This window comes from Zophobas morio, unplaced genomic scaffold (assembly GCF_036711695.1).
Source record: "Zophobas morio isolate AGI-343-1 ecotype UQ-CSIRO unplaced genomic scaffold, CSIRO_AGI_Zmor_V1 ptg000428l, whole genome shotgun sequence".
Classification (NCBI taxonomy): Eukaryota; Metazoa; Arthropoda; class Insecta; order Coleoptera; family Tenebrionidae; genus Zophobas; species Zophobas morio.
This window is the reverse complement of record NW_026972532.1, coordinates 195,529-216,937: the sequence shown is the minus strand read 5'-3', so window position 1 is coordinate 216,937 and position 21,409 is coordinate 195,529. Positions and strand designations below refer to the sequence as shown.

At 30.9% G+C, this 21,409-nt stretch overlaps 3 protein-coding genes across 3 annotated transcripts; 2 read left to right on the top strand and 1 right to left on the bottom strand.

Annotated features, from left to right (window-relative positions):
- Positions 1–1,534: 1,534 nt before the first annotated feature.
- On the top strand, positions 1,535–3,383 carry LOC135120874 (uncharacterized). The gene is made up of 13 exons (XM_064045203.1): positions 1,535–1,554; positions 1,613–1,710; positions 1,761–1,887; positions 1,937–2,058; positions 2,116–2,213; positions 2,274–2,313; positions 2,371–2,430; positions 2,482–2,520; positions 2,572–2,665; positions 2,821–2,967; positions 3,031–3,128; positions 3,189–3,251; positions 3,312–3,383. The coding sequence occupies exons 4-10, from the start codon at positions 1,965–1,967 to the stop codon at positions 2,825–2,827; spliced, it is 432 nt and encodes a 143-aa protein (XP_063901273.1). The 5' UTR covers positions 1,535–1,554; positions 1,613–1,710; positions 1,761–1,887; positions 1,937–1,964; the 3' UTR covers positions 2,828–2,967; positions 3,031–3,128; positions 3,189–3,251; positions 3,312–3,383.
- Positions 3,384–4,228: 845 nt separating this feature from the next.
- Positions 4,229–8,623, bottom strand: LOC135120834 (cytosolic non-specific dipeptidase-like). The gene is made up of 15 exons (XM_064045149.1): positions 8,542–8,623; positions 8,310–8,414; positions 8,182–8,254; positions 8,025–8,128; positions 7,824–7,969; positions 7,503–7,559; positions 6,742–6,809; positions 5,364–5,512; positions 5,230–5,303; positions 5,095–5,180; positions 4,880–5,017; positions 4,680–4,815; positions 4,550–4,618; positions 4,327–4,491; positions 4,229–4,275 (listed from the first exon to the last, which is right to left on the bottom strand). The coding sequence occupies exons 1-15, from the start codon at positions 8,544–8,546 to the stop codon at positions 4,229–4,231; spliced, it is 1,422 nt and encodes a 473-aa protein (XP_063901219.1). The 5' UTR covers positions 8,547–8,623.
- A 3,926-nt stretch (positions 8,624–12,549) lies between these two features.
- LOC135120849 (trifunctional enzyme subunit alpha, mitochondrial-like) lies at positions 12,550–19,639 on the top strand. The gene is made up of 25 exons (XM_064045169.1): positions 12,550–12,847; positions 12,985–13,058; positions 13,119–13,283; positions 13,345–13,488; positions 13,539–13,626; positions 13,753–13,808; positions 13,885–14,011; positions 15,606–15,688; positions 15,744–15,807; positions 15,860–15,928; positions 16,039–16,089; positions 16,143–16,279; positions 16,974–17,022; positions 17,173–17,276; positions 17,473–17,569; positions 17,881–17,942; positions 18,005–18,101; positions 18,163–18,246; positions 18,316–18,404; positions 18,462–18,564; positions 18,728–18,784; positions 18,869–18,925; positions 18,993–19,114; positions 19,176–19,291; positions 19,519–19,639. Exons 1-25 carry the CDS (start codon positions 12,787–12,789, stop codon positions 19,637–19,639), a joined length of 2,277 nt encoding a protein of 758 aa, XP_063901239.1. The 5' UTR covers positions 12,550–12,786.
- Positions 19,640–21,409: the final 1,770 nt, after the last annotated feature.

Genomic DNA, 21,409 nt, shown 5'->3' with positions numbered 1-21,409 from the left:
AGAAAAAGTGACAGGGAGCATCACCGCGAACAAGTATTTAGACATTATTAAGAATGACCTACCCAGAACATGCCATTGGTGTGACCTTACTCTTGATGAGAGGATATTCAGCGGGATAATGCCCCACTCACACTGCACTATCGGTTCCATCACACCAATTCCAGTCGTTCCAAGTGCTAGACTGACCACCGCAACCTCTTGATCACAATCCCAGTCAGCTTGCATAGGGAAATTTTGAAGAGAAAATTGAGACCATACGAAGCATCTCCCTCTGATTTGAAGGCTTTAGTCTCGTACACAATCAGAATGGAAATATATAACACCGGGTCAATGCTAAAACCTAACTGCCAGTATGCTTAAAGGGTATAAGAAGTGATTAGTGAAAGGCCATATTAACGATTAAAACCTGGTTTATTAAATTGAAATGTTCTACGAGCCAAATTCTCTCGCAACTTTACAAGCTCACATCTTTTCGAATATTAATACAATTTAAGGTCAAGTATTATCAAAAAAATTTTTGGTAGAACATAGAAATTTAATGTATATACTTGCAAGTAATCCACTACGTTATTAAAAAATTATTTTATAAAAATGAAAAAATGAAAAACGTCGAAGCAATTTTGAACGAAAGTATGTTTATTATTGCGTAAGTAAAGGACGAGTTTTTAGAAGTCTTCTTTACACGTTTAAGTAGAAGTACAGAGCAATTCTTTGTCCAAAGACAACGTTATTTATGCCGTCAACAATATGAGTTTTTCATGGCATATGAATGTTTCTCTTACGGGGACGGACTTGTGTTCCTTCTACTTGATGTTATCCTTTGGAGGCTTAACTGACGGCACTAAGCATTCGTTCATTGCCAGTAATTAGGACACTTTATACTAAAGAGTGCACTTTTCAAGGTACAGCTGGTGGCAGGAAGAATCTTCAATACTTCGCTTGCCACAAACATCTTTTTACTTCATATGGTCATGCCTCATTCTTTTTTGTAAACTTGGTTTTTACCTATTTAATCTAAAAATATATTAAAATTTTCAAGCCTCTTTTATCTTCAACCTGGTCACAATTACCAACTAACTCACCATCCATGCACTCCTAAAACCTCAGCTTACCAGACGCTAACACCGATGCCAGGAAAACCCAAAACAAAGATAAGTTGTTATTACGAGGGTTTCTTTGCAATAAGTATTCCTTACCACGCTTTTCGTGAGGGCTAAAAAGCCTTAAACTAAATGACAATTATGCATCTAATGGAAACTTATTACTGTTTTCTTTTATTTTTTACTGAGTGAACTCGAAACTCTTTTTTCATCTTTATTAACTGTCAAACTTCTATAAGAATTATGAAATTTAAAGAGCTCTGTGAAACTCTAAAACTTAAATTATTAAATATTGGGTGTTTCTTTAGTTTTTATTTGCAGAATTTTATTATTTATTGTCGAATCAGTTGAGTTGTTGATATCTTTTCACACTTTTATAACAATAATATTATTACAATATTAATAGAATATATATGAACAATCAAAAAGAAGAAAGTAATTACGTAAAAGAAGCGTAAGTCTTTTATTTTATTACACTTTGGTACGCCTTTAATTATTTTTTGTGAACTTAGTTTAGAAAAAGCTCAAGTTTTAAATTCTGATCTAAAAACTAAACTAGATGACTTAAGTTTGCGCATATCCTCTGCTCGATACGAACTTTTTGCTGCCGGTAACTAAGATACTTAAAAACTCTTTTATACTTTTATAGTGCGTTTTCAGATAATAACACAGACCGCCTTAAGAACGAAGTTGTCATTCAAGTTAAAAACGCAAACATTGCTTCTGAACTAGCAAAAAGCTCACCCTCAATAGAAGAGAGTCAAGTTTCTACTAGTGAAAAAAATTAGTTAATTATTTTTAAGTTTACAATTTTATCTTTAATTTTACAAATAAAGTTTCTGGGATGAGGCAGTTAAGCATTTGATGGAGAAACTGCAAAATATATCAAGTAATTTAGAAGATTTACGAGCAGTTTTAAAATCAATAACCGATCAACAAGATTCCCGTCCTTCGGAAGGTTTGATTGTTACTTAAAAGCTCACTAGCATCTTTAAATTTTTCATCCTTCAAATAGCCTTTACTTTGGTCTTGCATAAGCAATATGACACTTTTTTGGCACTTGCGTCTCGCGTTGCTCTTCTTCATGAAGATGTTCGTAGACTCGTTTCACAAGTATATGGCCGATTATACTCCCTGAGGCTCTTCTTATGACCTCTATGATTGTTTCTTTAGTTCGGGAATTCTTTTGGTTTGGATCTTTTTGTTAAGAGCGGTACTCGATTTTCAATTTTTCCTTGTTTTAAAATATAGATGTCTCATTCAAAAAAAGATGTAAGCACAGCAAAATGCGTCGAACTAAGAGCGGACGACGAGTTTATCACAACTTTTGGTTGGGACTTGTCTATTTTAATAGTTCTGCGCACTTAGAATTCTATTATAGGAATGTTCGGTGAATTGCCTGGCTCTGCTCTTACAACAAGTATTTACAATTCCTAAACTTAAGAATTTGTTAGTAAGTTGCTCCTTTAAGATGACGCTGGTGCTTTTGGAAATCCACTAAATAATAGTTCGTGTACGCTTGTGAGTGCTATAAGTAATCCCACTCCACTAAAAACAGGATTTATGTAATAATTTTTTACGATTAATTACTTAAATAATAAAGCAAGATTTCTTTTGTTGTTAATTATATTTCTTTTACTCAAACTCGTCTTAATTTCAATAACCTTTTTATTTTGCACTATTGGCTCTCTTAGAGTTTTTACTTACTTTTCCTGTATAGATCTTAGTGCCGTGATAAGAAAGGGTTGCTTTTGTAGTATATATACAGCTCTTTGTGGTACAGCTTGAGGTCTTCAAGCTTTTCAGTTTATAGAGTTCTTTAGATAGAGGCGGAACTCCAAAGTTAACAAGCAATATTAAACAAAAGGTAATATAGACTTTTTTATAATATTTCTATGTTTCGCTCTTTAATAAAAAGTTTTAAATGAAGCGAAACTTTTAAGTATTTGACGCCACGCCCCCTTTTAGAATTTACAAGGATTTGTAACCAGTTTTCAGTAGCTTTAATCGGTTTATAATTCACTGCAGGTATCGATTTGTTTATTTGGTACTAAGGTTGGAGAGAATTACAGAAATTAACTATTAAAGGAACCTTTACGTTGCTTGCATTCAGTGACATCAGCTAAAAAGGATCTGACACTTTTTCCTGACGTTATTTATATGCACTCTTGCTGAATTTTACTTTATATTTTTCCCTTGCCTTTTTCGTAGGAATCGGTGTACTAGTTATTGATTTCCTGTATAACATTTGAACCTGTGCACGGACAGCGCACGCCTACAGCTGCAAACTCAGTTTGATAACACACAATGTCTTCGTTATAAGAAGTATGCAACAAAAAAAGATTGGTAAATAATATTTATAAAATGTAGGAAGGTGACCGCTAAGAGAGCCTGAACTTAAACAACAATAAGTCGAAATGGTTGAAAATTGTAAGAATATTAATTGAGGAAATATTAATGATTTATCCTGAGAGAAAGAAACAAGTTATTTTAAAATATATTTATATGATTTCTGCGATACATAAATTTTTATAGGCTTGACTTATTAAAAAGTAATAGTGATTTTAGGCTTCTGAACCTAATTTACCCTCTTACAATTTTTTAAAGGGCCTCAAAATCGTTAAGTTAATATATGAAATTTGGTTTACGCTTTATATTAGATAATTTCTTTTTATATATTATTTCTACTTTAGCTAGTCTCTTTGTAAGATTAGCAGTAAAACAATCGTTAAACTCCTACAAAGTGGTGTTATCGCCGAGTAATCTGGATACTGATAGTCGAAAGAATTGACTTGGAGGAATAGCGATCGCTTTTTCCATGGCAAATGTTTAGCTTGTACAGGAGTCGCTTAATACCATGTGGTCTAAACAGTCACCAATCTATTGCTCGTGCTAATAACAACACACAGCTATTTTAAAAAGCTCTATCATGTGTTACATTGCACACTTAAAATCTATCGCACGAATCTTTCAGTAAAGTTTATAAAGGAAGTCTTTTCTATAATGCTTAACAAATGGATAGCTTGACTATTTTTTAATAAATAATACATATTTCTCTGTTCATTACCACGAGTTAATAAAGAAGCCACTTAAAATATTTTAATGGATTTTCGATAATATTAGATAAATTATAGTTTTGATACTTCTTGCAAATAAGCACCGAGAAGCTTAATACCTGTACAGAAACAAATATGAGTATTTACAGTTACTGAGCAAAGCCAGTCACCATTAATGTAGTTGGATTCGTCTATCTTCTCGTTAACAGAGTGAGCACCGTCGTCGCCTCGTCCTAGCGGAAGCAAGAGGACATTTCTCCCCGTAGCCTTCTCGAAAGTCAAGGCAACAGGAATTGATCCGCCCTCCCTGGTGAAATCGGGCTCAACGCCATAAACTAAGGGACTTCAATATTGAAGAACGACCCAATGAAAATACGGCATATAGTACAGTACCCTGCTGAATGGCTCTTTTTCCCGCCATATAATTGGGATGGTCGGGATCGCTGACCCACGGCATGCCTCCTGGGAGATCAAGAGCGGGAAGAGGACGGATATGTAAAGCCAGCAGAAGAAGCGGCAGTACCTTCAGGAGAGTAGATGTGAAGTTTGTTTGGAGACTGCAAGCCGGCAAACTCAGTTTTGAGAAAGTCTGAAACGAGGGCTTGGATCTTCTCGGGCTCTTGGTTAGGAACGAGACGAATCGAAAACTTCCCTGTGACCTTTTTAACAAGCCATAATATAATAGTATTTTATCGGAAGAGTCTCATTGGTAAGGCCACCGACCTTGCAGGGTATCACCGTTTTGGAGCCCTCACCGGAGAAAGCGCCTTGGATACCGTGAATACTCAAGCTGGGGTATCGCCAGCGAGCCATGTGGAAGTCCACCGGGTTTTCCTGAATGCATTTTCCGACCTTTATACTCTGTCGCTCCGGAAAGGAGACAACATTAGCATAAGAAAGTTTTTATAAAATACGAATATTTGTAAAAAAAAAATTACGCGTTTAAAATCTTCAATAGAAAAATCGACTTTTTTATACAATTCTAATTCTTTCTCAGTTAAAGGGGCCACGGTGTTCGATATACCTGTAATTTTATATTATTATTTTATCATCACTAGTATTATTATATAAACCAGGTATTAAAAGTTTCCCGTCGGAAGTAATTAACTTCGAAAAAAGATGTATAAGGTCTGTCATGGGTTCATGGCTTGTTTTTAACAAAAGTAAATAATAAAGAAAAATATATAAAAAAAGAAAAAAAACAAACACGACGCCGCCAAAAACGCCGGAATGGAGGTCTGCATGGGCGCCTTCGATTTCTACAAAGAAATACACAAGTCCGCGTAGGCCGTAAGTGAGGCATGGCTTCCTCGTGCCCAACCAGTAGTTATCTGAAATACAAAAGTAGTCCACATCCTAACCAGAAACTATTATTATTATTATTATTATTATTATTATTATTATTATTATTATTATTATTATTATTATTATTATTATTATTATTATTATTATTATTATCATTAAGCCTCCCACGACTCCATGTTACATGATCTATAACTCAGTAGTCTAAAGCTAACACTTTATCATAAATTACGATATCTTAACAATTTTTTTAATTTATTATAATTAAATATAATAAATAAAATTTAAAATTGATAAAAGGGTTTTAATTCATATCTAAGTCTTATAAGTAATTATTTCTTAAAATAATTTTTTAAGACACAAATAGTTATCATTTGCAATATTGATGGAGGCTTTACTATTACTATTATCCTTCTAATGCTAACATTATTATTTTTAACATAAAGGTAATAATATTGGTATATTTCTTAAAAATATATTACATAATATATTAGTAGATTAATAACAATAACATTTTATGAGCAACTTAAATAAAATAAACTTAAAAAATCTTATTAAATATAATAATATTATTATTATGATAATAGTTTTTTATAAAAATGTTGGTAACCGCAGTATTTTTTTAAATTATACGTGCCATATAAATATCTAATAATATTAATTCTTCTTGAATGGAATAAAAACTTTTATACGTTTATAATTCCTTACTACTATATCAATTTTATAAATTATATTATTTCAGTTACTAAAAGTTGAAAGAGGCTTCCTGCCTTTTTATTGGTAAAAACTTTTATCACAAACAGCTGAATGGCAGAAAAAACTTTGACAGCAAATAAGCTAGATCTCCAAAGTATTACATAAATTACAGTGAGCAATAATCCTATAATTTGATTGGTAAATAGTAAAGTTGTAAATAGCATAAATTTTAGTGAAATTCACATATCATCAAGAGGAGAATTATATCCTATATAATGCAGTTTTCCTAATCTTTATAGAAAATTTTTGTGAATTGATTTGAAAAATTAAAAATATAAAAATAATTAAAAAAAGAAAACCAACTTTGTTTACAAAAATAGTAAGATAATCAAAACTCTATAATAAAAACATCATCCAAAATTATATTAAAGTTTGAGATTAACCAAAACATAAAGAAACATAACTACAAATTAAGTAAATTTAGAAAAAAAATCTAAAAATATTCAAATTTATTTCATACTTTTTCAAAATTCATTTATTATATGCAAATTAATAAAAGCTAACTGATGAGAATTACTTGAGTCTACCTTTAAAAATTGATCAGCTTCTCGATTAATCAGATCGTCGAGGCCCACACTACCGCTCTCTTCCATTCCTAAACATTATTAAGAGAAGACCAAAATATAAAACTATTAAAATTTTTATGCTTAATGAAAAGAAAACTAAATATTTTATTAGCTATTATTTCTGTTCTTCAACAAATTTTAGTGTTGAATAATGATACATATATAAAAAGTAAGTAAAAAACTCTGAATACAAAGATATATTACTTATTGAAGGTATAACACTAAAATTGTAGTTCAGACCTGTAAACAAAAATAATATAAATTTTTTAACACAAGAATTTTAATTTACTATAGTAAATTATACCAAAAAATTTTTAAAAAGTAAAAGCACCAAGCAAGCTAAATATTTCAAGTAACAATGTTTAGTTGTAAACTCTTCTAGCATTATTGTTAAAAACCAATTAAATTTATAAGTTTATTATATAAATTATAAATAATTTATTGTCAAGTTAACTTAAAAATAGCTGTAAACAGAATAGTTTTAGAATTATACTTTATAAACTAATAAAAAAAATTTTTAAAGGAGTCTTAAAAAAAGGAAGTAAAAGTAATCTTAATACATATATATAATTTAAATTAATAACATATAGTCAATATAATAATATATAATAATTTTTTTATGTATTTTCTTCTAAGAGATATGAAAACCACTTAAATCTATAAATTTTAGAACGGTAACTTCAATAGCCAAAAATTAAATAAAATTATAAGTTTTAAAATACCTTCAAAGATGAATTTTATATTAACAGGAACTTCAAGGCCAACCTTTTGATAAGCCTACTTAAATAAAAAAAATTTTAAGAATAATAAATTTGAAATGTTTTTTTACCACAACGAGGATTTACCCCGAATCCCTAAAATCTATCTTACCTTATTAAATAAACACTATATAATTACTGGTTACAGGAATGAAAACACGTAGCAAAACTCAATTAAAAAAGTATTAAGTTTTATAATACAAAATGTTCTCAAAGTAAGTGGATTATACTATAAAAATTTTGAAGTGAAATTCAGTATTGGTAAATATTCTTAGAAGCATTCCTGCACTGCCCAAATCCAAGCCAGTATTGGGGCTTTGTCATCGGAAACTCCTCTTCCGTAAAGTTTGGAATCTTTTCTGGTTAGAACAAAAGGATCAGTATCCCATCCATCACTCTCCTCTGCAGGTTGAACGTCATAATGCCCGTAACTAAAAAGAATTGTATTATAAGTAAGTTATTCGCAAAATATAATTAGTAAACTACACGCAAACTGTCTTTTTAGAACTATCAGATCCAAGCTGGCCGAAGATAACAGAGGGAAGACCTAAAGTTTTTCCGTTGGGATGAGTATACTGGCCCAAGTTTCTCTGTAAATCAATATCTTTAAAATTATACTTAAAACTATGCATGAATGTCTAACAATAATAGTCTTCGACCCAATATCTCTGAGATGAGATTCCATTTTCTCCCCCATCTTCTCTACTTCTGATACCCTTTCATGCGTAAAATTTAAACTAAGTCGTCCAAAGTTTGTATAAATACAGTCACCTAGAAACATCACCACTGACACTTTTAATGGAGATGGCTTTAGCAAGTTCATCTATGTAAAATTCCTTATTTTCGTCAATGTACTTAAAGTAATTTTTGAGATCGCTACAAGATTTTTAAATAAAATGACGTTAAAAAAGTGTTTATTAGTTTTTATTGATTTATTTAACAGAAAAGGTGGCTTAATTCTACTTGATCTTGGCGAAAAGAGTGGAATAGCAGTATATATAACCTCATGCAGGGCAAACTGTCTGAAGGGGAGCAATTAGTAAAGGTAGCTTTAGCTTGAAGGTGCTTAAAAAGCGGAATGATAAAATGGCACCATAGATCAAGTAGACTCGCGGGGTTAGCTTTCTACTGGCGCGGTTTGCGTAATAAAAAATATTAGGTGCATGTTCCCTAATTAAAATTAGATTTAAGTCGACTTGCTAACACAGGTATACTGTTTAGCCCTTACTTCCCTCTTAAACCAAAGGAATGGTAAAAAGGAACCAGCTCCTTAAAAAGTAGTGTTTTTTTTTTTCAGTTTGTTTATAAGCTAGGAAAGAAAATCATACGACCACTCAACAAAAAAAAAAATGAAATAAAATAAAGGTATATTTATAATTTAAGTAAGTAAATTTATAAATACATGACAATATAATATTTAAATATATTATATATACTATATATTCTAACATATGCTAACTGAAGTATAATAAATAAAGCTAGGACATTAGTATGTATAACCAAATAATTAAATATGGAGCCTATCTTTATAAAAAGGGAAAAGTTCATTCTTATATTAAATAGGAATTAACAACAAACAGAGAAAGCGACCTTAAAATGTGGATGGATCTTTTCCACTTACGGGATTATTTTTCATAATACCTAATAACAGCAGCTAAAAATTATGAAACGTTTACTGTATTCTTTATAGCATTTATTTGCGATCATCGAAGCCGAAGCCCTAGCGGTATGGAGGGCCCTGAAGGACGGAGATTAAATGGGGTTTTTTTTAGCTGGTACAACTCCAGCCCTACCAATTAGGGCAACTCCGTTTAGGCGCTTATCCGGGGTGGGTATCAGGGCCTTCTTGGAGGGTTTCTCGAAGTTTAAAATGTTGTTACCGGCTTAGAGAAGCTAACTCCACTGCGAAGGGTCAGATGGGCTAGCCGAAGGGTTTCAACCTCCAAGGTGCTAAAAAAAAATTATTTGCGATTTTAATTTCTCCAACTGACAGTGGCAATGTAACTGAGCATTATATATAAACCACGAAGCATCCGTTATTATTTACTTGACACTCAGAATAGAACCAAAAACGGAAGCATACACCCAAAAATGGATAATAATTTATATAAAGTAGCTTATTTTAAGGTGAAGTATGCTTCGCCTACATATTAACGGATATAAAATACTCTAGGCAGAGTTCATTTATTTCATGACCTATAAACACCAGAGTTTAAGTTAATTTTTAATGGGTGATATTCTTTAGTACTTAAATTGGAAGTTCTATGGAATAGCAGTTGGAAACATATTGTAGGCTTCGCTCTTATAACCTTGAATTTCTTTTCCGGGTAATTCATTGCTGAAGTTTTAAAAACATTAACTGTTATCTTCCAATCCGCAATTTAAGGTGTACTAATAGAGTTGTAATTATTTTATAGCCAGAATCGTCTATTTAGTACTGCAGAATATAGCTGTATCTTCTGCATATTAAGCTAGTATTCGATATTTGGCCTTAGCAGTCCGCAAAGTAGTCTGCAAACAGAAGCCAAGATATAACACCAGTAAAGCTTTTTTGTAAAACATGCTTGACCGTTGATCTTTTTGAAACCAAGATTTTATATTTAGTTTAACTATTAGTACTTTTTAATCTTAAAAAAGCTTTGTCAGCTATTGGTTTTTATAGCTTTATATAAAATTTAAGGCACATAACTGAGTGTACATTGTGACCAAATAAACATAGTGCCAGTGTAAAACTTAGGAACGCTTAACATTTATAGGCTTGCATTTCCAAAGTAAAGTAGAACAATAAGAATACCAGCTTTTAATTTGCTATTAAGACTTAAAATAAACGAAAAGTAGTAGACTAAAGTATAGTTGAGTGCTATATAATAATAATAGATTTAAATAAATCTAATTGTTTTTGCTTGCTAGTAATAGAATCAGTAAATAAATTCGGATCTTTATATATACATTATATTAAAATTGCCAAAATTAGTCTTGTCGACTAGCGCTGAAAAATGTCAGGGTCTTTGAGGACAAAAAAGAATTTTTGCTTGTGCGCAACTTAATATACTATTTTTTCGTTGCTTTATTAAGAATAGACATTAACAAAATAACTCGTACGTAAATTTTCCTTATCCCCTTTCTGAATCATTAACCCTATATTAAGAAATTTTCTAAATTGTTGTTGGTACAGACTGTAAGCCCTTGAGATTACATATATAATAATAGGTTAGCTAATATAATAATGATATACTGCAGACCTTAATGTGATATAATTATATGGTCTCAGAACTGAAAGTACTGTAGATTTTTATTAATAATATTGAACCTAGGAAACCCAACCTACTTATAGAGGGCAAGGACGAGGGGATAAAAATATATTAGCAGCGGGTGCAAGGGCTGCATTATATATGCCATGCAGTCTTCGATTCCTCGTACAAACAAAATGTTTTTTGGGTTTTAATCTGCGAGGGGACTACTTATGTAAAAATGAAAGAATTAAATATTTTTGATATTAATTTTATAAGTTGGATTATTTTTTTTACGCGTATGTCTACCAAATTGTAATAAAATATTATGACATAACCTTTAGCATGTGTTCATTTCTAAAAAATTTCTTACTTAACCATCATAAATGGGGTTCTAAAAAAAGCATTACGCAAAAATATATTTGTATTAGATTAACGTTGTGTAATATTATTTACGTATTTTTAAGTAGTATACTTAGCGCCAAATATATATTCATTTATTAAGAAAAAATGATTTCAAGGCTAATAGAACTAACAAAAAGTTAAAAAAATGTAGTGACTATTATTTCAGCTATACCTACAAAAAAAAATTTTTTAAGTTTTTTTTTCTTTAGCATGATGAGGAATTGGGGGGGGGGAGCCTTAAGCTGGTATCTCCTCATAACGGATAAGGCGCACTCACCTGGGCGTCCTCTCAAAGTTGTGGTTAATCTCTACATAAAAAATAAATACAGCACTTTAAAGTTTTTCGATTAACCAATATTGTGAACTTTATACTCTATAATACATATTGAGTATCTATGTTATACTACTTTTTTGCCTACAGTATAAAGCTATCGAAAAAGCGGTCTCTAAAACTAACAAAACGACTATTAGTCCCCTCGCCCTGCTAGGGTTAAGAAGTTGGCGGCGTCTAGCAGTCTCTAGCGGAAGGCGGGTGTCCGGACTATATTTATAACAAGCGCGCCTTGTCTTAACATTTAAACAAATTAAGTGCCACAGAATTTTTTCATTAGTTAACTCGGTTTTCTTTAAGTTTTCAGCTTTTTGCTCCTATAAAGAAAATAATGTTTAAACCACAGAAAATCACTCTCTGTGAGCCTTAATAAAATATGGTTATTATTGGTTTCAAAGACTTAACGAAGTAACTATCCTGGTTAAAGAGTATATGTCGCTTTATTTGATTATACAATACATACTGTGCACTGTTTTATAAATTTGATTTCTTCCATCTGTTATCTTAAAGGCTTTAAACTTCAAGATTTAAGGTATATAAACAATAAAAAAATTAATATTATGTATAAATTTTTTTACAAAGAAATATTTTGTAGAGTTAAACTTTAAATTTTTTAAAAAACTCTTGAGCCGCTGGAGTAAAACTACCGCTACCCCTCGAACTAAAAACAAAACGTTAAAAAATTAGCGCGGCGCGCACACCACCCTTTATAGCTATTAGTTAGCGTTGTAACTTCATATGGTTACATCACATCCAAATAACAAATAATCACACAACCTGTATGCTAATATAGATTAATAAATAATTATTTAAAAAATTACGATTTACCAGTGTAATTAGCCATTTACTCCTAACAATATGGATTGATGTTTAGTATTTCCCAAATTTAAGGTTGCAAATGAAAGTTAGGAAGGCCTAAAAGTTACGTAGTAAAGGAATGAAAAAAAGGTTAATAAGAATGGTCTTCAGCAGAACGCAGGCGGTTCTTATAATCTTATTAACTAGTGGACAAGAGAAGCTAATAAATAATTAAAAAACTTGGGCACGCATTTTTACTAAACATGAAAAAGAAAGAAACGCAAAACTTATAACTACCACAAGACAAAAGAAGCTTATTCCAGTTCTCTGCAAATAATACAGTCGAGAGTAGTTAAAATTAACTAGAGCCTTTTGCCAAAACGTGTAAATAGAGGGCGAGAATTGGAAGTGGACTAGCAGTGGTGTCAAATATCTTCAGGTAACGAGGAATTCGCAGAATCTCTTTTGCTCAGCGACTGCTGAGATGGTAGCCGTTCGTTTTATTAAGAAGCTAAATACTTTTAGCCAAAAATGTGGACGTTTACGTATGCACTCATTATTCCTTTATTATATAAAATTTGGGCTACTTTGATTCTTTTCAAAAATACAGTTCGCATTTCGTTAATTTTGATAAATTGCTTTTAAGCATATTTTGCTATATTTTATTTCTCTATGTTGTAAGGTTTATACCACACCTTAAAAATTGAAGAAAGGGATGGTATTGCTATTATTAAAGTAGATCAGACTAGTAAAAAGGTTTTTTTATTTTTTAGTTCAGTTTTTAGATTACTTTTACAGTTTTCCTTGTCCCTTAAGTCAAATGCGTTGGAGGAAAGGTTTCTTTTAGAACTTTCACGATGTTACGACGAACTTAATAAAAATGAAAAGATCAATTCTGTTATTGTTATGTCTGGAAAATCAGAAAGTTTCTTATCGGGGATAGATGGGGACTTGATTAGTTCTTTAAAAACAGATAGCCAAGTATTTACATTTTTATTGTAAGGGTTATAAACTTTTATAAATACACCAAATTATTGTTTAGATTTCTTCATTATGCCGAAAAAGTCAAGAAATTTTAAACTTAATTTCAGGTGGCCGTTTATCGTTCATTGCAGCGATACATGGCGCTGCCTTGGGCTTTGGACTAGAACTAGCTCTTGCCTGCCACTACAGGATTGCTTCAAAAGTAAATCAAGTTGGCTATCTGCAACTCTGCTTTTATTCATTGTTGAATAGTCGCCTGTTACTAAGTTGGGTTTGCCAGAAGTTCGACTTGGCTTGCTTCCCTGCGCAGGTGGAACTCAACGTCTTCCTCAGCTCATCGGTCTTCACTTAAATTTTTTTTTTATTAATTATTATATGGGTATATTGGCTTTTGTTAAACTATTAATTTTAGTATTTTTACTCTAATAACTTCAATTATATTAAACTTTATGAATCTTTAAATAAGGACTGCAGTCTACTCTTCCGCTACTCTTGAAAGGCAATGTTATTGATGCAGTTCAGGTTATTCACCTTCTGAAACCAAATTTCTTACTAAATATTTTAACTTTTTCTTATTTAAATACTATTAATTTTTCAGGCCCATAAAATTGGGCTCGTCGACGAAATTACGGAGAGAATCGGGCCGAGTGATCTGAGTTCCGATGAAAATACAAGGAAATTTCTTAAAGAAGTTGCTATTAAAGTTTCCAAGGAAATGTTTGCAGGTTTCTATTAAGTTATATAATTTTTTATTATATTATCTATTGATTTCCCACTTTTAAAGTTTCCTTTATCTTTCAATAGCATTTATAGTTGCTGTATTTACTGTGGTTTCTATTTATTTTATTTCTAATTCATTATCACGTAAAATAATATTTTTTGTATATAAGCTTTTTGGAATTTTATTTTTTTAAGTTAATAGATAGTTTTTATTACTTGTTAAGCGTTTACTTCTATTATATCCATTAAGAATTGTTTAAAAAGCAGCCTTATACTATTAATTTTTAAATTTAACATTTGATTACTTTCTATTAAGAATATATATATAGGTAGAAATCATATTTTTTGAATCCATCTACACTAGATCTAGGATAAGTATATACCTTGTTGATATACAAAAGGTTAAAATTGTAGCTAAATTAATACAACGGGGTACTAAACCAACTTTTTAAAAAGTAAAAAAAATTAACTTTTTAGTTTAAAGAACAATTTTTCTTATATTTTATAAAAACGAACATTGTTAGCTTTTTATTTGCTGAATAAATTTTAGGCAACGTTTGTTCTTTTTAACGTTATGGAAATCTTAAATTTAAAATAAGATAAATAGCCAAGTATTGATTTTAGTAGTTAAAAAACATTTCTATGATCAACTACAATTTATAATTATATATTTTATTTTATAGAAACTGTTTTATTTATTAGAAATAAAATTTTGCTACTATTAGATATGGAAGAGTTTACATAATAATTGTTTTGCTTTTTTGTTTAATCTTAAGTATTATTATTTCTAAACCATTCAATACTATATAAATATTTAATTTAGTTAATTTTTTTATGGAAAATGTAATTTTATAAGGAAAATATATAATAATATGAAAATATAAAATAATTGTTAACTTGAAAATTTTATTTATTGCAAGGTACTTCAAAATTAACGAATAATTTAACAAAACTAGTGGCACTCATATTTTTTAAATACTTGGATATATGAAATAAATTTCTTTTAGAAATATAATAACATTATTTGAAAAAAATTGTTAACTTTATATTTTTTAAAAAGTTTAATACTTTATAATAATCTTTTATGTAAGATTTGATATTTGTGGGAGTAATTTAGTTACGCTATAAGAGGGATTCCTTTTTTAAATATTGCTGCAGTATTTAATTAATAATTGTTAGGAAATTTTAGGTTTTACTTTTTGATAGTGACACTTTTAACTTTTAAGTTTCTGTTTACTAATTTTTCTTTTGCTGTCATTAGTTTACTTTTTAAGGTTAAAGTAAATCCCAAGTAACTAGAAAGTAAATAAAATATATTTAAGCATAGTTGTTATTAAAACGGGTTTTTAATTTTTTTAATATTATAAATTATTTTTATATTCTAGATGATTTTGTAAAATTAAATTGTACTCTAGTTAAATATTGTAATTGTTACGTGTATACTTATATTTTGTGCAGTGACTTTTTCGTTGGAAGTATTAAAGTTTAATTATATTTATTAACCAGTAGACATTTACTTATTCAATTTTAATTATAAGTTCTGATCTCGACTGAATAAAAGATTATAAAAATTTCTATTACAATATCTTTTTTATGCAGGTCGTATAAATCTCGAGCGTAAATTTCGTTTTAACAGCGCTGCTCAGACCTTAAATGCTGCTTTGAAGTATATTTGCCGAGAAGTATTACTGCTAATACTTCTAATAATGATAATAATAATATATGTCTTGAACCCAGAATCCAACTATTCGAAATTATATTTTTAAGAAAACCAAAGAAAAAATATTGAAAGAGACTCATGGTATTAAAAGTTTGTTATCATTATCACTATTATTACTATCATTATTCTTCAGCTCTCTATCCGGCCCCCCTCCAAATTCTAGAAGTAGTGAAAACCGGTTTGGAATGCGGATTAACAAAAGGTACTATCAATAGTTTTAATGTAAACCTCGAAGACAAAGAGGATTGGTCAGTCTTGCTCAATAGCGTTCTATTTATATATTTTTTAAAACATTAATTCTCGTGAAATAAGGTCTTGAACACGAGGCGCGTGTCTTTGCGGAATTGTTTCGGACCAGTGAGAGTATTAAACTTTTTCATTAATAATTAAGAATACGTCACGTATGCTACTAATAGGCAAAGCTCTTGTGGGATTGGCTTCTGAGGAGAAAGCGTGCAGACAACCTCCAGCTCCGTGGGTTTCTCGTTCACCAAGAAAAGTAGAGAATATCCATATTATCGGCGCTGGACTGATTGGTGCAGGCATCGCGGAGGTTTATTTACTTACTTTCATCATAGATATACCAATAGTAAACTAATATATGGAACAAATTAATTTTTTACTGTAAAAAAAAGTAAATAAACTACATAATAAATATTTAAAAAATAGAAAGAAATTAAGTGTAGACTATATTATGATCAACAGTATATTTTTTTCGGTTATTCTATCGGTTTGCACACCTACATTTTTTAATAGTAACCCTCAAGCACATGCACTCCCTCTGCTTAAAGTATTCAGTAAAAGCGCGGCGAATCCTTTCTTTGCGCTGGCGCTGACTTTCTTACCAGCAGCCTGGGAGGGGGCTTGGCAGGCATTCTTATTGTAATGCTCATTGTTTGAGCGACCAAAAATAACTGGGCCTCGCTACGCCGCTATGAAACTGTTTTACGCTTAAGAAAGATTATATCTGAAAAATAGTGACTTTTGATAATCGTATGCAAATTATCTAGCGCTTACAAGCACTTAGTTTCATTAAAGTTAACGTCATTTACAACTCGTGCTTCATGTAAATTCACCTTTCCTTTTGGCCCCATTTTTTCCAAAATAAGGCTGCTTACCCGGCACTAACTTAATTAATTAATTTCTGCTTCTTTTTTTTTTTTTTTTTATTAACTTTCCATTTACTTATGCTTATTAAAATATTTATATACAACTTTCTTAATAAAACACATTCAAATCCATCACAGGTTAGTCTTTCGAAGTTTAACGTTTTTATTAAGGACGCAACGGATTCTGGTTCTTTTTAATAATTTTGTGCGTAGATATAAAAGTATATCATTATTAATATTCTTATTACCAACATGAAAACCTAATTACCTGCGTGTTTAGCTCGTATATAACGAATTACTATTATCAAGTTAATAAAACTATAAATTTATTTTAAAGCAATTGCGAGAGGCCTCGAGCAAATTGGGGCCAGTTTACAAAGCAGAGTTGTCAAAGGGCACTTAAGTCAGTTTGAATCCGACAAATTAATGGAGTCGATCCAAGTAATTTATAAATTAATCTTTTTTTAGTATATAAAATTTTACAACTTTTTGCAAGCAACACTGTGATTAGAACTTTTATTATTAGTAAAAGTACATTCAAACTTTTTAGCATAATTTAACAGTTTAATAATATTATCAAGTTTATTTATTACTTATATCCATATAATTATTTTCTAAACTTAATAAATACATTCAGACCACCACCGGCTTCAAGTTCACAAAAAAGTGCGATTTTATATTTGAGGCCGTTCCAGAGTCTTTAAATAACAAACAGCAAATAATTGAACAATTAAGTACTGTCTTATACTTTAATTATTATTAAAATAAGCACATGGTTCCGCGTGCATTAACTATATTACCTTTTTAATTGAATCTACTTCTCTGCTTATTGACCAGTCAGTTTTGAGGCTTCACTGGTATTATTGGTAGTTTAGTTTTTCGTAACGCCCGTGCATGTGGCCGGAAAGCGTAGATTATTGACTGCCCTTCTGGCATCTTAATTGGTTGATAAATTAATGTTTCTGTTTATTAAAAAATTATGTAATAAGCGCAGTAAGAAGAGTGAACTGGAGAACTTTATAATAATTTTTAACGTCTTTTTTAGATGAACGTATTCCAGCTCATTGCATTATTGCCACCAACACTTCTTCTATATCCGTTGAAGAGGTATTCGTTGTTATTTAAATAATTATTATACAAATAGTAATAATTATAATACTTCACTAAAGATTGCAAAGATTGCTAAACGGCCGGAGTTGGTGCTTGGCATGCATTACTTTACTCCAGTTAGTGAGACAAAGTTGTTGGAGATAATTCCTCATTCAAGTGAGTAAATAAATAATAATAATTATGATGATGACCTTTTACTTTTGTTAACTTTATAAAGCTACAAGCCCTGAAGCTGTTGCTACCGCTTTTGCTGTTGGCGCTAAGCAGGGAAAAGTTGGTATTGTCGTGAAGGACACCCCAGGTTTATATTATTATTATTATTATAATGATTATATACTATATAATTATATTATATTATAATTATTATTAGGATTTTACGTCAATCGCTGCATTGGCCCATACTTGAACGAGTGTTTGAGACTTTTATCGGAAGGGACTGATCCTATAAGACTCGATGAAGTGATATTCTCATTATTATTGCTACATTACATTTTCTGATTCCGCGGTTTTTAATAGGCTTTGACTTTGTACGGCTTTCCTATTGGCCCGTTGGCTTATGCGGATGCTATTGGGCTTGACTTTTTCGAGCAAGTGCTTTCCTCTTTACAAGGCCATCTGGGTTTTTGTATATATTACCGAAGAATGATTTTTACCTTTAACTACCCAGTAGTAATAAGTTTATTTATTATCTGTATTTTATTGGATTTTAGCCATTTTCTTATAAATTAATGTTATTAATAAATATAACAGCGTTTATATTGAATTATTACTATTATTTTTAGGAAGTTGTGTTGAGCATACTACAGAACTGACCTTTTTGGGCCGTATGGTTAATGAAGGTTGCAAAGTTCCTTTTATTATAAATTTTCTCTTTTGTTAATAGCAATAATATATGTTTTATGGTTCTCCTTTTTTATTACCAGGCTTTGTTGGTCAGAAAACAGGAAAGGGCTTTTATTTGAAAGACAAAAGAATGAAAGGTAAAATTTGATAAAGTTTTTTTAGAAAACTTTTTTTATATATTATTTATAAATGAATTTATTTTAGGAAGTCGTGTTTTGAATTCAGAAGCTTTAAAATTTATTAAAAAGTATAAGAAAAGTGTTGTTGATGCTGAATTATCTCTGCACGACTTACAAAGAAGACCTACTTTCTTACTTGTTAATGAGGTTTACTTTTTCTTACTTTACTATACTTTACTTATAACTAATGACATATATATAATTATAGGCTGCACGGTGTTTACAAGACGAGGTTATAATGTCCCCAAGTGTTGGGGATTTGGGACTTGTTCTCGGTTGCGGATTTCCCCCGTGTAAAGGCGGTCCCTTTCGGTTTTTAGACAGGTTCTCGATTTATTTTTGGTTTTTCGGAAAAATAAAAGTATTAAAGAATATAATATTTTGAAAAAATTTAAAAATTTAAATATTGTAGTGAAAGTTTGTTTCAATGAGAAATTAATTGCATTACTTATATAAAACTTACTAGCGCTTGCATTATTATAACTAAGGCCCTCTTTTTTTTTTCAAATTTTGCATATTATACTGTCATAATATTTATTTTGAAAAACTAGTTTTGGACTTCAAAAGTTTATTGACCAAATGCGGCGCTACAGAGACGCACTGGGTGTCCGCTTTGAACCCGCTTCTCTTCTATTGGACTATGCTAAAGCTAATAAAAAGTTTTATTCATAAAAAAAGTATAAATAAAACGATTTCTAAATATTCCTCTTTATTAAATTTCTTATTATACGCTTCTGTTAGTTGAGTAAGAGTCTGAAAGCTGTACTACGTTGGTATAAACTTATGCATAGAGCAAGGGCCTCCTAACGCCGCCGTGGGCTTAAGCTATCTACAAAGGAGCCTTCACAGCTTAGCAACTATGGGTCTGGGCTCTCATCTTTTCACTGGCACCCCCACTGATACTTCTAACTAAAAAGTAAAGAAGTTAGTTTCCCCAGATAAATTTTTCAAGAGCTGAAATCTACTTGACTTTCACCATAAACAACACGTAATATTCTTGCTAATTACCTTTTGAATACATTATATCTTAGAACAGGGGAATTACTTTTTATTTAAACCAAGTTAATAGTCCAAATCCTTAGCATTAACTAAATTTTTTTATCGTTAAAGCAAAATTCATCCTTTAACCAAGAGATTACAGGAAAGCTTGATTAATTATGTCGCAGCTGTAATAGTAGACGCTGTAAACGAAATATTTTAAAGCCTAAGGGTAAAAAGGCCTCGGTTTCAAACTTTTATAGAAACGGCGTTTCCTCTGTTACTTTACTACCACTATTACTATTCGTACTTTAAGTACTTGTCGCCACATTTTCTTCAGAGAAAACTATCTGTTATTTGGAAATAGGTGTTAACTGCCCGGTCTAAGACTGACTTTGGATTTTCGACAAAGAAAACTGTTAATTCGAGCTTTAAGTTTGGAAGTCTTTCTCAATCTTAAAAAGAGAGATGAATCATACTTGCTACGCAAAGCACCACCGCCTCCATTGCGCGTAGTAGATTTTAGGCTTATTGTTTTGCTGTTTTTTTTTCGGTAGGAAAGTACAATAATTTTAAATTCACCTTTAATACAATATTTTACTGCCTTACACCTCCTCCTTTTATTAAAGATGCTTAGAGAAGTTCTATTTTAATAGACCACAAGCCTGACCTTAAATGTATTTTACGAAAGTGGTATTTGACAGTAAGGTACATGATGACTTTTATTTCTGTCTAGTTGTTAGTCCTTGTTAACTATAGCGCCTACGCAAGTGAAGCGAAAGTAGGTAAAAAAAAAAAAAAGTAAAAACATTCCTTAAATTGTTTTACATCTACACCTGCGAATCATCTTCACCTTCCCCAAGTGCCGCAGGGTTTAAGTTCGTCATCTATTTCCTCCCTCAATTAGAATGGCTGACTTTTCAGGATAATCAAAAACTAAGCTCGCTCTTTTACAGACGACTTAGCAAGATTCTTATCCTCTATAAGTCACCAAATGGTTTACTCTTAAGTATAGAATTATCGGCTACAAACTAGAAAAAAAGCTAGATATTCATGTTTTTGCCAAATTATAATCGATAAGTAAGAAAGTGCAAGAAAAATGGTCGCTTATTTACGAATATTTAAATAAAACCTATCCACTATGCCATTTAAAAAGTAAACAAGCTGTCGAGTACATGCCTACATTGCAAAACCTTTTTAAGCTAGGGTATGGTTTACCCTCGTGAGTTACTTTCAAGTGGTAGATATTATGATACCATCTATTTTCACATTTTTACTACTGTTTTTATCAAATGCCCAACTATATCGTGATCTAAAGCCCCCTGCAATCCATTTTATTCAAAGACTGACAGAGGTACTTATGTCTTTAACGACTTTGTCGTCAGGTCTTCGAAGAACTCAATTATTTTAAAAATTCTTTAGAGCCCATTTTTGAAAGACGCCGTTCAATGAGGCGATACTTGA

Excerpts from the sequence above, each read along its gene's own strand:
- LOC135120874 (XM_064045203.1), top strand. The coding sequence starts at position 1,965 with ATGGAGAAACTGCAAAATATATCAAGTAATTTAGAAGATTTACGAGCA. Across the intron at positions 2,059-2,115 it reads AGATTCCCGTCCTTCGGAAG|CCTTTACTTTGGTCTTGCAT; the intron begins GTTTGATTGTTA and ends TCCTTCAAATAG. Across the intron at positions 2,214-2,273 it reads TTCGTAGACTCGTTTCACAA|TTCGGGAATTCTTTTGGTTT; the intron begins GTATATGGCCGA and ends TTGTTTCTTTAG.
- LOC135120834 (XM_064045149.1), bottom strand. Across the intron at positions 7,560-7,823 it reads GGCTTGGATTTGGGCAGTGC|AGGCTTATCAAAAGGTTGGC; the intron begins AGGAATGCTTCT and ends TTTTATTTAAGT. Across the intron at positions 4,276-4,326 it reads CGAATCCAACTACATTAATG|GTATTAAGCTTCTCGGTGCT; the intron begins GTGACTGGCTTT and ends GTTTCTGTACAG.
- LOC135120849 (XM_064045169.1), top strand. The coding sequence starts at position 12,787 with ATGGTAGCCGTTCGTTTTATTAAGAAGCTAAATACTTTTAGCCAAAAA. Across the intron at positions 13,489-13,538 it reads ACTACAGGATTGCTTCAAAA|TCGCCTGTTACTAAGTTGGG; the intron begins GTAAATCAAGTT and ends ATTGTTGAATAG. Across the intron at positions 15,929-16,038 it reads GGAATGCGGATTAACAAAAG|GTCTTGAACACGAGGCGCGT; the intron begins GTACTATCAATA and ends TCGTGAAATAAG.